The sequence below is a fragment of the Pogoniulus pusillus genome, chromosome Z (genome assembly GCF_015220805.1).
Source record: "Pogoniulus pusillus isolate bPogPus1 chromosome Z, bPogPus1.pri, whole genome shotgun sequence".
NCBI lineage: Eukaryota > Metazoa > Chordata > Aves > Piciformes > Lybiidae > Pogoniulus > Pogoniulus pusillus.
This window is the reverse complement of record NC_087309.1, coordinates 110,358,639-110,374,705: the sequence shown is the minus strand read 5'-3', so window position 1 is coordinate 110,374,705 and position 16,067 is coordinate 110,358,639. Positions and strand designations below refer to the sequence as shown.

General features: G+C 45.0%; 1 protein-coding gene across 2 annotated transcripts in view; it reads right to left on the bottom strand.

Annotated features, from left to right (window-relative positions):
* The window catches only part of GAK (cyclin G associated kinase), a 92,952-nt gene that overhangs the window by 51,757 nt on the left and 25,128 nt on the right, over nucleotides 1–16,067 (bottom strand). For both annotated transcript variants that reach the window (XM_064176354.1, XM_064176353.1), the window contains 4 exons: nucleotides 6,567–6,702; nucleotides 5,038–5,150; nucleotides 4,454–4,565; nucleotides 1,988–2,111 (listed from right to left, as the gene is read on the bottom strand). In XM_064176354.1, the coding sequence (XP_064032424.1) occupies nucleotides 1,988–2,111; nucleotides 4,454–4,565; nucleotides 5,038–5,150; nucleotides 6,567–6,702 (485 nt within the window). The remainder of the gene's footprint in view (nucleotides 1–1,987; nucleotides 2,112–4,453; nucleotides 4,566–5,037; nucleotides 5,151–6,566; nucleotides 6,703–16,067) is intronic.

The following is a 16,067-nucleotide window of genomic DNA, read 5'->3' as shown; positions in this document are numbered from 1 at the left end:
AATTATTCCACTGTAGTTTGGGTTCAGTGATAAAGTATGTCTGTAGATAAAAGAAATAACTCCACAATTCAGAAGAGTATTCAGTAGGAAGGAAACAGCCTATCTAATGAGATGACAGACTCCATGGCAGGGAGCGCTTCAGTTGTTGAGGAAAATGCACAGAAAAGAAGAGACGGTTTAGTTTGCCCAGAATGTCTGCTTCTCAAGCTGAAGAGTTTTGGAAATGTAGTCAAGGATTTAACAGCAGAGGAGGTATTCTCAATTATCCCTGGTGGCATCAGCTGCAACCCCAGTGGAAGTTTGCAAAGGCAGAGAACGACTGTAACAGAAACTGCTATGTTCTTTGGTAGATGCAAACAAATAATTAAGACTTCTGTTTGGTTAAAGCATAATCTGTTTAAGAATGCACATGCCCATAGGTGGGACTCTCAGCATCATAGTCTGTGTTAGATGTTAAGGATGTTAAATGCTGAAAAACCTGAGACTGCCTTAGGTCCTGCGTAACACTAAGTAGAGCACAAGCCCTGTTAGGAGAGGCTGAGGGAGCTGGGGTTGTTCAGCCTGGAGAAGAAGAGGCTAAGGGGTAACATCACTGCTGTCTACAACAATCTGAGGGAGGTTGAAGCCAGGTGGAGATTGGTCTCTTCTCCTAGGCAACCAGTAACAGAATAAGGGAACACGGACTCAAGTTGTGCCAGGGAAGGTATAGATAGGAGGAAGTTCTTTACAGAGAGAGTGATTTGCCACTGGAATGTGCTGCCCAGGGAGGTGGTGAAGTTGCTGTCCCTGGAGGTATTCAAAAGAAGACTGGATAAGGCACTTAGTGCCATGGTCTAGTTGACTGGACAGGGCTGGGAGACAGGTTGGAGTGGACGATCTTGGAGATCTCTTACAATCTGGTCAATTCTATGATTCTTAGTACTACTCATGCTAATGCAGGTTTTGTCATTTCAGTGAACCATTTAAGTACAGAAAGGATTCAAAATACACATGACAACAGAGTTACGGAATGAAATCAACTAAGGGCCACTAAAGAGTTTGTTTCAGCACTGATTAAATATTAACTGGAAAGTAAGAACTGAAGTAGCATAATCATGTACTTGGTGTATTCCCCACTGAAGTCCTCACTATTCACACTTCTAGTATCACAGTATCACCAAGGTTGGAAGAGACCTCACAGATCATCAAGTCCAACCCTTTACCACAGAGCTCAAGGCTAGACCATGGCACCAAGTGCCACGTCCAACCTTGCCTTGAACAGCTCCAGGGACGGCGACTCCATCACCTCCCCAGGCAGCCCATTCCAGTGTCCAATGACTCTCTCAGTGAAGAACTTTCTCCTCACCTCCAGCCTAAATTTCCCCTGGTGTAGCTTGAGGCTGTGTCCTCTCGTTCTGGTGCTGGCCACCTGAGAGAAGAGAGCAACCTCCTCCTGGCTACAACCACCCCTCAGGTAGTTGTAGACAGCAATAAGGTCAGCCCTGAGCCTCCTCTTCTCCAGGCTAACCAATCCCAGCTCCCTCAGCCTCTCCTCATAGGGCTGTGCTCAAGGTCTCTCACCAGCCTCGTCACCCTTCTCTGGACACGCTCAAGCATCTCAATGTCCCTCCTAAACTGGGGGGCCCAGAACTGAACACAGCACTCAAGGTGTGGTCTAACCAGTGCAGAGTACAGGGGCAGAATGACCTCCCTGCTCCTGCTGGCCACACCATTCCTGATGCAGGTCAGGATGCCACTGGCTCTCTTGACCACCTGGGCACACTGCTGGCTCATGTTCAGGTGGGTATCAATCAGCACCCCTAGTATTTGATGACTAAAGTGAATTCTGTATTAATATTACTCAAAATCCCAGGGCTACCTACCAGCTATTAGAGCTCCTACTTGGAAAGGTATGCTGAATTCAGCAATTACCAGAGCAACCTCTTGACCTTTCATTGAGAACTCTTACCAGCAGAATTAAAAATGTTTGGCTTTGCTTTTTACTCACTTGGCCACAGACTGGATAACTTTAGAAGATGTATCCTTAATATTAGTGAAAAACCGCTCCGTTCCACCCCTCAGAATATCAAAGAACCCTCCGTAAGTCTGGTCACATTCCGCAACGGTCAGGCCTAGAATAGTCAAATAAATACAACTGTACTTAAAAACCATGTCCTAGAACAGGCTCCCTACTAATTCAAGTTGCCTACAAAGCTGAAACTGAAGGCACATTAAAGGCTACACCTTGCTGTAAGGCTCAGAGTTCTCAAGTTCTCTTTAACTGTGAACAAGCGCAAAGAGTAGTACTCCCTGCAGTTATGAGACACTGGCAAACTACTCAACGCATAGTTTAAATGACTGTTTGCTTTTAAGAGAAGACATGGAAAACAATTCTGAAATTAAAGCATTTATTTCACACTGCCAGTGCACCAAAATACTGTCTTTTTTGTTTGCTTTTTTTTTTGGTCTCCATGTCTTTAGAGTGCAGCTTACTGCTAGCAAATCTACTTAAGCACCCTCAGCAGAGATATTCTAATGCAGGGCTCAATGCAGCTGGCATATCTGTCACTTTTTAAGTACAACGTCCTTTTTAATAATATTGTATAAAACAAATAGTACTCATTCTTGCACAAAACAGGTGGCCAGGCACTCTTTTGATTATAATCCTATTAGGAAGCTGGATTTTTTTTTTTTCCACAGAAGCTGATATACAGATAACATTACTGCAATAAGTATTACTCAACCTTAAAAGTGTCCCTGCAACATTAATAACCATTGTCTCATTAGTAATTCAGCATTAATATCATCTAAGTAATATAGAGCTGGAAAGAAAATTGAGTACGGAACGAAATACTCCCTTAGTTATCTTCTACATGAATTGAAATGTTCTGTGTTCAGATATGATGGATGATGAGCGTAGAAACTGCCTTTTAGTAAGAAATTAGATACAAAGAAGCCTATCCAGCTTCTCCTTTTCTTTACTATATTAAGCACAAGTATTTTCAAACGAACAAACTCCACAATATCTGCTTCACAGAATGGGCATGTCCTTTAATTGTGTCATTTTGAAGGTGTGTTTTTGTTTAGTCAATTTAGTACTGCTATTCCGGCTTCTCTTTTTGCTGAAATGAAACCACAACTCTTCCTCCTCACCACTGATTTCCTATGGTGCAGCCACCTCCTGTGAGTCCTTCCTGAATAACCCTTCCACAACCAGCTGGGCTCAAGGCAGTACCAGCTATGGCTATTTCTGAAAGTAGTGACTGGACAACCAATAAACTACTCTGGCTGCTGCTTTTCCCCTTTGAAGCAGCCAGATATGAGCCTCTCACTCATGTCTGACATACTTCAAACTATTACAAGAGGTCAAAAGCCTTTTTGAAGGGTGAGAAAGAAGTAGGGAGAGGTGAACCCCAGATGCTTACAGAAGTATTTCTTATACAGGCTTTTCAAAGGATTAAATAAGTACATGCTACGTCAGTGACTCCTTAGCTAATGAACCATTGAGGTCCACAGCCCAAAACCTTGCAATTTTTCTGGATTTCTGTATTGAACAGCCTCAAGTCATTTTAGCATAGCTGTAACAAAAGGTGCAGATTAGCTGATATCTTTTTAAGTTGCAAAATGACTGATATCAATTTAGGCCTTCTGCAAAAGCAGAGGCAATTGTCACTTTCTCATGCCAAAGATATAATATTGTGCACAAGCTCAGCATGTATACTGATCCTGTAGCTTCTGCCACAAGAGTCGTAAGATTCCAGTCAAAAAAAGAGCACTTGGAAATATAAAATTGTTAACAGTTTAAGTTTAGAGAACTCTTAAATTCTCCTCTGTACACCAGACACTCTGGCACTGGTATGAGCTGCCCAGGCAAGTAGTTGAGTCACCAACCCTGAATGTGTTTAATGATCATTTGGATGTGGTGCTTAGGGATATGGTTTAAAGGTGAATCCTGTAGAGTAGGGTTTTAGGTCGGACTTGGTGATCCTGAGGGGCTTTTCCAACCTGGATGCTTCTGTGTGAGACATTTTCAATTATCACTGCTTCAATAAATGAGAAAAGTTTGGGTTTAAAACCAGCCATTTCTATTATTCTGTTACAACCTTTAGACTATTTCTGCTACAGCCTTTCCTCTTAAGAACATTACTACTTAGAGTATTTACCACTTTCATCAAGTTTTAGTTTACTTGTTACAACTCTCCCTTCTCTGCAGCTTGATAATAGGTTTTAGCTCAAATTATTTTACACAGGATAATGAATTTCATCTTTCTTAGCAGTGAATTTGAGAAACTCAGGTTTGTGTTTATCAACATACAACAAAACTCTGAAAAAAAGAACAAGGTTAGGAAAAATTACAGAAATGCAAAACAGCTAATACTAATAATTCTCAAATAATTTCTTTCTTCTTTTCCATAGAGAAGATAGGAATATGCAATTGGCTTTGCTCTAAGATGATGTCTCTTTCTGCACTTACCTGCATTGTACATATTGTTCAGCTGTCCTGCAGGCTTGGAGCTCTGTGAAATGGAAGTCGCAGATGTCCGAGGCTGAGCATTGTTCCCATAACCACCGTTCTGTTCCAGGAGCTGAGCAGATGTAAAACTCATTATTAATGAGTATTTTCTTGCTAATTTAGTCAACTCATTATGCTTTGCAAATTATTTTTACTTCCTCAGAACAAGCAAAGCTGAATCATGGGAGAAAGACAGGACACTGATACACGAATTGATTCATGGGTAGGACTGTGCAAATGAAGCACTAAAGAATACTAAAGAGTAACCCAGGCTTATAAGAGGTTTTTCAACAAGCAGTATGAACTACAACTATTTTTTCACAATATCATGCAATCTCTGTGATTGAAAAGATGTATTTTCAAAGATCCTACAAGTGACACAGATGAATCAAGATGTGTCAGACTTTCAGAAGACGAGGGAACAGAGCACCTGCTCTGACATCTGCTACTAAAACTCACACTTCCCTGATTAAGAGAGAAAGAACACCTAATGTACTGCTTCTAGCTGTCTGGTCTCACAAGGAGTCCTTATAAGATGCCTTTACCTCTGTGATGGGGGATTTAGGATTCACATTCCTTGCTGCTGCAATCTCCTGCAGCTGACTGACAAGTTCCGTGATCGACAATCTCTCCTCTGGGTTAACCTTCAACATGGAACCTAAAAAAAGAAATCACACAATCTAACAGCACCTTTTCAAGGCTTTTCTCCCAGCAGACACTCATTATTCTGTCAGTGAATTCCAGGGCAACAAACAACCAAGCACATGAGCAGAATTGTGCAACTGCTAAACCCACATCCAGATGTTACTGTAAGAGTATAATATATATATATATATATATGAGTTCCTTGAAGGAAACACCATTTAGGGTGAAGAATATTACAAAGAACATACTTCAGGATCAGTCAATTAATAATTTCAGAGGTAACTTTATACTTAATACTGTAAAAGTTGGATACTTGTTTCTGGTGCTGTAATTAGAGGTTTAAGCCCATTTGGAGGCACGTTCTAGAGCAAATTGAAAGATGCCAAACCACTAGCCATTCCTAAGGACTAATTGTGGCAGTAGGCTTGATGGGGCAAACATGGGCTTAGCCATGTTGGTTTGCCCAGACATGTTTCTCTGCTCCCCTGCTCCTTCTGTGCTGACAGAGGAAAGCATTGGAGGGGAGGGCAAAAGCCCTGGCTTCACCTAATATGGTGAGGCCTGGCAAAGTGCCATTCCAACTGGCTAGCCTACATCCAATGCCCCACTAGCAGCGGGATGGATACTGATAAAAAGGATAAGCAGGTACCACAGGTGCTGACGTCACCTCATTTTGCATCCTGAATTTACCTGGAGAGCTTACCAGGAACAGGCTCCAAATGCCTACACGTGGTCAGCTTGCATAGCCCCCAGCATGTCACTGTGCACATCACAAGACATCCTGCCTGCACCTCTATCTCTAAGGTGCTAAGACTAGAAGTTCTGGAGATACACAGATCGTCCAGAGGAGCTAGGAGACAAGGTCAGAGATTGTCCGTCCCCTTTCGCCAGAAGCCTGGGAAGAATCAAGTCTCAGCTACCAACAAGACAGAGTTTCACCTGCTTTGGGTACTGTCCGATTTATAATTTTGTGAGTAAATACTTAAAAGCCTCTTCCAGAATATTTGCATTTGCCACATGAAGAAATAAATGCTCTAGCTTTGCCTGTGCCCTGCACGTACAAATTTCCAACCTGTGAGTTTTTGAACCTGTGAATAAGTTTCTGGCAAGTTTTAGTGTTCATAAACAGTTTTCATAGTCATGAAAAATCCTCAGATATCAAAATTAATACAGAGTATTAATTTTGCATAATCCTTCACACTAATTCAGATCTTAAGGAAGATAGGCAGCAGCACTAAACCCTCAGATGTTACAGTTAAAATATCCAAGTTTTTTGGTAGCAGCTTAGAATTTTCAGTAAAACAAGAAGCTGCTGCCGTTAACCTTTTTCAAAATCACACGTCCCTGACACTTAACTAACAGTAACAGAGCACTGTCAGTGTGAGGATTTACACAGGAGGACACCAAACAGAACAACATTACAACTTACGAATGAGGTCATGAAACACAGAATAGCGAGTGTCGTTTTGAGGGATGACATATTTCCCATTCACTATGCGCAGCTTAGCTCCATCTTCAAACGGATGTTGCCTAAAGCACAGCAAGTACAAGATACAGCCCAGAGCCTGGAGAAAGATGAAGGCAGAGAGATTTTGTAGAATGATGGAATCATTTAGACTGGGGGAAAAAAAAAAACCAAAACCCTTGCATCCAACCATTAACCTAACACTAACAAGTCCACCACTAAACCACATGACTAAGTACCACATTTATGTCTTTTAAGTATCTCCAAAGATACCAACTCCAGCACTTCCCCTAGAAGGCCTGTTTTAAAGCTTGGCAACCCTTTCAGTGAAAAAATTTTTCACAATCCCCAATATAAACTGCTCCTTGTGCAATTTGATGCTACTTCTTCTCATCCTATTGCTGGTTTCTCGGGAATAGACTAATTCTCATCTTGCGGCAAACTCCTTTCAGGTAGCTGTAGGCAGCAATAAGATCTCCCCTCAGCCTTTTCTAGTCCAAGCTAAACAACTCCAGTTGGAAGGTAGGAGAGCCCTGCAGAGGGACCTGGAGAGGCTGGACAGGTGGGCAGAGGCCAATGGGATGAGATTTAACAAGGCCAAGTGCAGGGTTCTGCACTTTGGCCACAACAACCCCGAGCAGCACTACAGGCTGGGGACTGAGTGGCTGGAAAGCAACCAGGAAGAAAGGGACCTGGGGGTACTGGTAGATAGTAGCTGAAGATGAGGCAGCAGTGTGCCCAGGTGGCCAAGAGAGCCAATGGCATACTGGCCTGCATCAGGAACAGTGTGGCCAGTAGGACAAGGGAGGTTATTCTTCCCCTGTGCTCAGCACTGGTCAGGCCACACCTTGAGTCCTGTGTCCAGTTCTGGGCTCCTCAATTCAAGAGAGATGTTGAGGTGCTGGAACATGTCCAGAGAAGGGTAACAAAGCTGGTGAGGGGCCTGGAACACAAATCCTATGAGGAGAGGCTGAGGGAGCTGGGGGTGTTTAGCCTGGAGAAGAGAAGGCTCAAGGGTGGCCTCATTGCTGTCTACAACTACCTGAAGGGACATCGTAGCCAGGTGGATTGGCCTCTTCTGCCAGGCAACCAGCAACAGAACAAGGGTACACAGTCTCAAGTTGTGCCGGGGTAGGTGTAGGCTGGATGTTAGGAAGAAGTTCTTCACAGAGAGAGTGATTGGCATTGGAATGGGCTGCCCAGGGAGGTGGTGGAGTCACTGTCCCTGGAAGTGTTGAAGAAAAGCCTGGATGAGGCACTTAGTGCCATGGTCTAGTTGACTGGATAGGGCTGGGTGCTAGGTTGGACTGGATGATCTTGGAGTTCTCTTCCAACCTGGCTGATGCTATGATAAACTGCTCCTTGTGCAATTTGAGGGTATTTCTTCTCATCCTATTGCTGGTTTCTCGGGAATAGACTAATTCTCACCTTGCTGCAAACTCCTTTCAGGTAGCTGTAGGCAGCAATAAGATCTCCCCTCAGCCTTTTCTAGTCCAAGCTAAACAACCTCAGTTCCCTTAGCCACTTCTCAGAAGACTTGTCCTCTATGTACTTCACCAGCTTCGTTGCCATTCTTCTGACATGCTCCCACAATGTCTTTTTTGTAGTGAAGGCCCCAAAACTGAACACAATATTCAAGCTGCAATCCCACCAGCATTGTGTATGGGGACACAATCATGTTCCTAGTCCTGCTGGCCACACTATTTCTGATACAGCCCAGAAAGCTGCTGGTGTCATGAGCACACTGATGACCAACACCCCCAGGCCCTTTTTCACCAGGCAGCTTTCCAGCCACTCCTTCTCAAGTGTGTAGTATTGCACAGGATTGTTGTGGTCCAAGTGCAGAACCCAATACTTAGACTTGCTGAAATTCATACAATTGGCTTCAGCCTGTCCAGATCCTTGTGGAGCCTTCTTACCTTCAAGCAGATCAATAATCCCACCCAACCTGCCATCATCTGCAAACTGATTGAGGGTGCACTCACAATCCCTTCATCCAGATCACTAACAAAGGCATCTAAAAGAACAGGCACTGATACTGAGCCCTGGGGAACACCACCTGTGAACAGCCACCAACTAGATTTAAATCCATTTGCCACACCTATTTGAGCTCAGATATCCATCCAGTTTTTCACTCAAACAGCACATAAACGTCATAGTGGTACCACAGCAGGCAGAACACTGGCAGTTGGTGACACTAGCAGCTCAGGATGGTTATAAGAAGGGCTATGCCAGCCCAGCCTGGCAGATAGCCAGCAAGATTAGCAAGTGCATAAGAGGAGAGCACAGAGCCAGGGGGACTCCCCATGGCAATGAAGGGTGGCTCTTTTGTACTACAGTCCTTGATAGGTAAACAAACAAACCATAACACTCTCATCCTCTTCTCTGCCACTCTGCTGGTGAGCTACCAGCAGTATACAAGACAGCCAACACCAACTCCCATTCCAAGGTGCCCTTACAGTGATCTAGAAGTTCCCTGAAGCCATCCGCAAATAGAGTTCTGTGGCCCTTTTCACTGGACAGAGAGTATCCTGTGCAGAGCTCCTGGAACTAGGCCTAGTGATGTGACCATGTCAATGGGTAGAATACCAACAGCTGCCAAAAATTTTGGCCTAGGGTGGGTGTTTCCTGGCCTTCAGGGAGGTATGGGATGAACAACATTGGTCTGAGGCTGGGAAAGCCCATGACAGGGAGACAGGGGCTGCCTGCGGCAAGAGAGTGGCTGCCTCAGTTGTAGTTCTCCTGTCTTTTGACAGCTGCAGCCCCAGACAGGGACATGAACAGATCACAGCACAATTCTGTCACCACTCAAAGGAGCACTGGAACGTACACTAAGATACTGACCCAAGGATAAAGAAGCCTTATCATGTGCCTTCACACCTTATCTCAATATGCTATGATGGTCTTAGAGGAAGATGGAAGGTCCTCACAGCCACGGAGCAGCATCCACCTCTGTGTAAAACTTATCACAGAACAATAAAGTTTTTAAATACAAATTTACTGATTCCTGAACCCCTTGGTTGGTTCTTGTTTGTACTCCCTTTAATTCAGACAGTGGTATTTAAAGCCAAATTTTAGACTATGAAATTGATTAAGCTTCTGAAATACTGCTTGCAAATTACAGGTTTTAATCACCAGCTGCTGACTCAAGCAACTATGTATTTGCAGTGCTCTAGAGATTAGATTCATGTTCCTTTAGAAAAAAAACTACCATGTTTCTCTGGGGACAGAACACTTAATAAATCATGTGTTTGGCACATCAACTAGGGCTACAAGCGGCAATGCTGCTACTAAACAGGCTAAAGGATTCACTCCTGTGTTTTTTAGAATCATAAAGTGGTCCTTTCCAACCTGAACCATTCTACCTTACAAGATAAACTATCCCTGTCAAACCTGGCCTTGAACACTCCCACGGTGGAAGCACCCTCTACAACCTCCCTGGACAAGCTGTTTCAGTGACTCACCACCCTCACAGTAAGTAATTGCTTCCTCATAATCTAAATAGAGTTCTTTCAGTTTTAAAACTCTGCTCCCCATCACTACACTCCCTGATACAGAATGTCTCTGTCATTCCTGTAAGCCCCCTGTGCTAGTTTGAAGCAGGCTAGAATGTTTTGGTGAGAAGAATGAGATCACAGGCTGTGGGAAGAAAACAATGGTGATGTCTACTTCCTTCACAGGCTTGCTGAGAAGTATAGGAACAAGAAATAAAAACATCAGATAACCACTCTCACTCGCCATCACTCTCGCTTGGGCTGCTGGCTGAGCTGCATCTCTCTAACCTCATCCTCCATTTTGGGCTAACCCACTTTGCTTCCTAACCTTTTGGCTGAACCCCTATTCTTCCTTGGGGCTGGGTTAAGGTTGAGAGGGGTAGGGGGAAGGTGAAGGAGTGGTTGAGAGCCCCTCCTGGAGACTCAGGTTTCTGGAAGGGCTGTTGTGTTTCTGTATTACCTTTTACCTAGCATATTTCTGTCTATGACTGCATATATACTGTAAATATCTGCTTGTATATTGTGCTAGCTGTAAATATAAGCTTCGTTAGTATTTCCAGAGCTGGCTGAGTCTAGTCTGGGTGATTTCTAAAGTGTGGGGGGGTGGGGAACACCCAAACCACCACACCCCCTTTGAGTGCTAGAAGGCTACTATGATGCCTGCCCAGTCTTATCTTCTCCAGGCTAAGCAACCTCAACTCTGAGTTTGTCCTCACAGAAGTGTTCCAGCCCTCTAGTTGCCTTTGTGGCCCATCTCTGAACCCACTCTACCCATTCCATGTACTTCTCACACCGGGGAGACTCAGAGTTGAACACAGTAGTCCAAGTGGAGTCTCACAAGAGCAGAAAGAATCAACTTCTTCAACCTGCTAGCCACATTTCCTTTGATACGGTACTGAAGGTGATAAGCTTTCTTGGCTGCAAGTACACACTGCTGACTCATGTTTAGTTTTTCATCCACCAATATCCTTAAGCCCTTCTCTGCAGGGCTGTTCTCAATCTACTCATCACCCAGCCTCTACTGTTGCTTGGAATTGCCCAACCCATGTGTCGGACCTTGCGCTTGGCCTTGTTTAACTTGATGAAGTTTGCACAGACTCACTTTTCAAGCTTGACAAGGTCCCTCTGGATAGTGACCTTTCCTCCAGCATGTTGGCTGTAAGTGGTGCTGTCAGCAAACATGCTGAGAGTGCACTTACTCTCACCCTCAATCACTACAGTAAATACATTTTATGTATTCTACAGTATAGAAAAATTCAGTCTTGCAAGACAAGAACACATTCAAGAACAAGATTGTTCTTATGAAGAGGCACAGAAGTTTTAGCTCATATCTTCACCCTGCACTTCAAAGATTCATTGTACTTATGGAGATAGAAACACAAAAACTGAAGTCTAAGCCAGGTATGCTACTATACAATGCACCAGCCAGGTAAGCATTTCAGGGTTAATCAAACTGTTTAAGTAACAGTAGAGGGACAGAGCACCCATCATCTCCAAACCATTTTTTGATCAAGAGTTGAGGAAAATAAGCCTGAATGGAAGGTCTCTATTTCCTACAATCATGTGGCTGTTTGACTCTTATTTATGATCATTTTCAGACAGGTGCTTTCAGGCCTACCAATAAATAAATAAATCAATCACAAAACCAGGACCACCACATCTTGGGAACTTTCAAGTTCCTTGGTGTGCCCAAACTTGAGAGCTGTGCAACCTGACAAGGGGAGAAAAAAAAAAAAACCAACAACCAAAAACAAAAGTCAGTTTTAAATTCTAATCTCTAAACAGTGCTACGGTGTTGCAACTCAACATGAGCCAGCAGTGTGCCCAGATGGCCAAGAAGGCCAACGGCATCCTGGTCTGCATCAGGAATAATATGACCAGCAGGACCAGGGAGGACATTCTGCCTCTGCATTCACCAGTGGTTAGGCCACACCTTGTGTCCTGTGTCCAGTTCTGGGCCTCTCAGTTTAAGAAAGATGTTGAGGTGCTTGAATGTGTCCAGAGAAGGTCACCAAGGCTGGTGAGGGGGCTGGAGTACAGCCCTGTGAGGAGAGGCTGAGGGAGCTGGGGGGGTGCAGCCTGGAGGAGAGGAGGCTCAGGGGAGACCTCATTGCTCTCTATGACTACCTGAAAGAAGGCCATAGCCATGTGGGGTTGGTCTCTGCTCCCAGGTACCCAGTGACAGAACAAGAGGACAATGCCTCAAACCATATCAGGGCTAGGAAGTTAGGAAGGAAGTTCTACCCTGAAAGAGTGATTGGCATTGGAATGAGCTGCAGGGGAGGTGGCAGAGTTCCCATGCCTGGAGATGTCTAAAAGGAGGCTGGATGAGACAGTGAATTAGAAGGGTTAGGTGATAGGCTGGACTCAATGACTCTAGAGGTCTTTTCTAACCTGGTTAATTATAAGACTCTGTAATTACTTAAGACAACTTTCACCTAGGATAATATTATCTATTGCTTAAGTGAAGGTACATATGGCAGCATGGATTTTGAAGTCCTGAAGATGCTAAATGAGAAGGAAGTGCTGACTTTGAAGAACAAAAGGGAATTACAAGACTGCATATAGGCAGGTCCAGCCACATGATCTGGGAATGTCTGATGCCACCACTTGCCCAGGCCAGCATTCTCTTCCTGACTATGGTGGCTACCTCATGGTCCATGTAAATATAAAACCAGGCCTTTCTAATATCAAATACTTCAATAGAGCACCTGGCCACACACCAACGTTTGTTGACAGCTTAGCAGGCACCAGAAAGAAATCCCTTAGTAACCTGGGATGCACTAAGACTGTAAACAGCAGGGTCAAGGGAGACTCTTCTTCCCCTCTAGTCTGCCCTAGTGAAGCTGCATTTGGGTACCAGGCTCAGCTCTGAAATCCCCAGTTTAAGAGAGACACAAAATTACTGGAAATAGTCCAAAAGATGCTGAGGCAACTGGGGCATCTCTCTGACATGAGAGAAAGGTTGACAGACTTTCAGGGCTGTTTAGCTTGGGGAAGAGCAGCCTGAGAGAGGATCTTTTTCAATGTTTATCAACAGCTAAAGGCTGGGCTGCAAGGAGGATGGAGCCAGACTCTTCAGTGGTGCCCAGCAACAGGACAGGGGAAAGTGAGCACAAACAGCAACCTAAGAGGTTCCATCTCTGAGAAAAATTTCTTTCCTGAGAGGGTTGTGGAGCCCTTCAGTAAGCTCAGAAAGGTTGTGGAGGGGTTTTTTTCCTATGGATATCAATACCAAGCCCATCTGAAACTGCAACCCTGGGCCACCTGCTCTGTGTGACCCTGCGATGGCAGGGTGATTGGACTCCATGATCTACAGACACCTCTTCCAATGCTCATCATGGTGGGTTCTCTGTAATTCAAATTGATACACTCAATTCTCAGTACACTGGTAGAGCCAGAACATGGTTCTATGACAGTACTGTGTCTGGCCTATGGAAGTCTTACAAAAAGCATCCAGTATCTGCCAAGAAAATGTCTGCACAGCCATCTGGAAAACACTCCCTCAAAGTTTGCTTTGAGCTCCAGCTTAGTTGCTTGAGCATATGAGCCTTTTTAGACCTCACAAAAATAAAGCAAGTCAGTGAAGACATGAGCTAGGAAGTCTGCTTGCCACCTCCAGTCCTCTGTGTGCAGTCTCCCAGTGTCCTTGGTTGTCAATTCACCCCTAGAACATTTTTGCAGTATTTGAATGCCATTAAAATTTCAAAGATTTGAGATTTAGTTACTCCAAAACACTCGAGTCCCTCAATCCAGAGACAGAAATAAACTGCATATATTCACCTTGTATTGCTGTCAGCCTGATGATTAAAAAAGTCTCCTTAACATATACACTGAAGCATAATGTAGTGCACATTAAGTGACCCAACAGGAGAGTACAGGAAATACCACCTATTTTGTCACAAAAGTGTCTGTTTACAAAGAAGGCAGGTCATAATTGACTGGGAATTAAACTGCTTCCTGCAGTATGAGACACTATACACAACACAATGCAGCATCCACAGCTGCTCAAGAGGAAGAAAAAAAGGCACAAAGGCAAATCTGCTGAATGCACACTTAGATTTGATCTCTGCTTTAATTGCTTGGCCAAGTGCAGGGTCATACACTTTGGCCACAGTAACCATATACAGCAATACAGACTAGAGGATGAGTGGCCTGAGAGCAGCCTGGCTGAGGGGAATCTGGGAGTCCTGGGTGACAACCAGCTGGACATGAGCCAGCAGTGTGCCCAGCTGGCACAGAAAACCAATGGCATCTTGGCCTGTATCAGGAATAGTGTGGCCAGCAGAACTGGGGATGTAATTCTGCCTTGTGCTGGCACTGGTGAGGCCTCAACTCAAGCACTGTGTGCAGCTTTGGGCCACTCACTGCAAGAAGGATATCAAGGTGCTGGAGTGGGTCCAGAGAGAACGACAAGACTGGGTAGGGGGCTGGAGAGAAAGTCTTGTGAGGAGAGGCTGAGGGAGCTGGGTGTGTTAAGCCCATTCCCATTTTGGAGTCTGTGGTTGGTAACATCTTTCACATATCCTATCACAGTATCATCAGGGTTGGAAGAGACCTCACAGATCATCAAGCCCCACCCTTTACCACAGAGCTTAAGGCTAGACCATGGCACCAAGTGCCACGTCCAACCTTGCCTTGAACAGCTCCAGTGACGGCGACTCCACCACCTCCCCAGGCAGCCCATTCCAGTGTCCAATGACTCTCTCAGTGAAGAACTTTCTCCTCACCTCAAGCCTAAATCTCCCCTGGCGCAGCCTGAGGCTGTGTCCTCTCGTTCTGGTGCTGGCCACCTGAGAGAAGAGAAGAGAGCAACCTCCTCCTGGCCACAACCACCCCTCAGGCAGCTGTAGACAGCAATAAGGTCTCCCCTGAGCCTCCTCTTCTCCAGGCCAAACAATCCCAGCTCCCTCAGCCTCTCCTCGTAGGGTTGTGCTCAAGGCCTCTCCCCAGCCTCGTCGCCCTTCTCTGGACACGCTCAAGCATCTCAACGTCCCTTTTAAACTGGGGGGCCCAGAACTGAACACAATACTCAAGGTGTGGTCTAAGCAGTGCAGAGTACAGGGGCAGAATGACCTCCCTGCTCCTGCTGACCACACCATTCCTGATGCAGGCCAGGATGCCACTGGCTCTTTTGGCCACCTGGGCACACTGCTGGCTCATGTTCAGGCAGGTATCAATCAGCACCCCCAGATCCCTCTCTGTCTGGCTGCTCTCCAGCCACTCCGACCCCAGCCTGTATCTCTGCATGGGGTTGTTGTAGCCAAAGTGCAGCACTCTGCACTTGGAACTATTGAACCTCATCCCACTGGACTCTGCCCATCTGTCCAGGCGGTCAAGGTGCCGCTGCAGAGCCCTTCTGCCTTCCAACTCAGCCACATCTGCCCCCAGCTTAGTGTCATCTGCAAACTTGCTATCGTTATAAGCAAGCTGTTTCTATGTGCTTAATGCTTTTAAAGTCACACAATGACAATCACACAGACCGCAAACATGAGTGTATACTCACTCTACCTGCTCTCATTGGAAAACTTTGTTCTGCTAGACACAAACTCACAGATCAGATATGATTCCTGAGATAGCACAATATTTTTTTGCCAAATATTTACTGAATCCAAAGTTTAAAGGCAAAAATAGAGAACAACGTATGTCCAGCAAAGGTTGGATGAAAAACCCTGCTCTCTACAACTACCTGAAAGGAGGTTGCAGCCAGGGCCAGGGCAGGGAGTCAGCCTCTACTCTCTAGTATCGAGCGATAGAACAAAAGGAAATGGCCTCAAATTGCACCAAGGGAGGTTTAGATGGGATACTGGGAAACAAATTCCTGAAACGGTGGTCAGGCACTGGCATAAGCTGCTCAGGGAGGTGATCGTGTCCCAGTCACTGGAGATACTCAAAAATTTGTAACCATGGCACTTCAGGACATAGTGGCATTAGGTCAACGATTTGACTGCATGATCTCAAGAGATCTTAT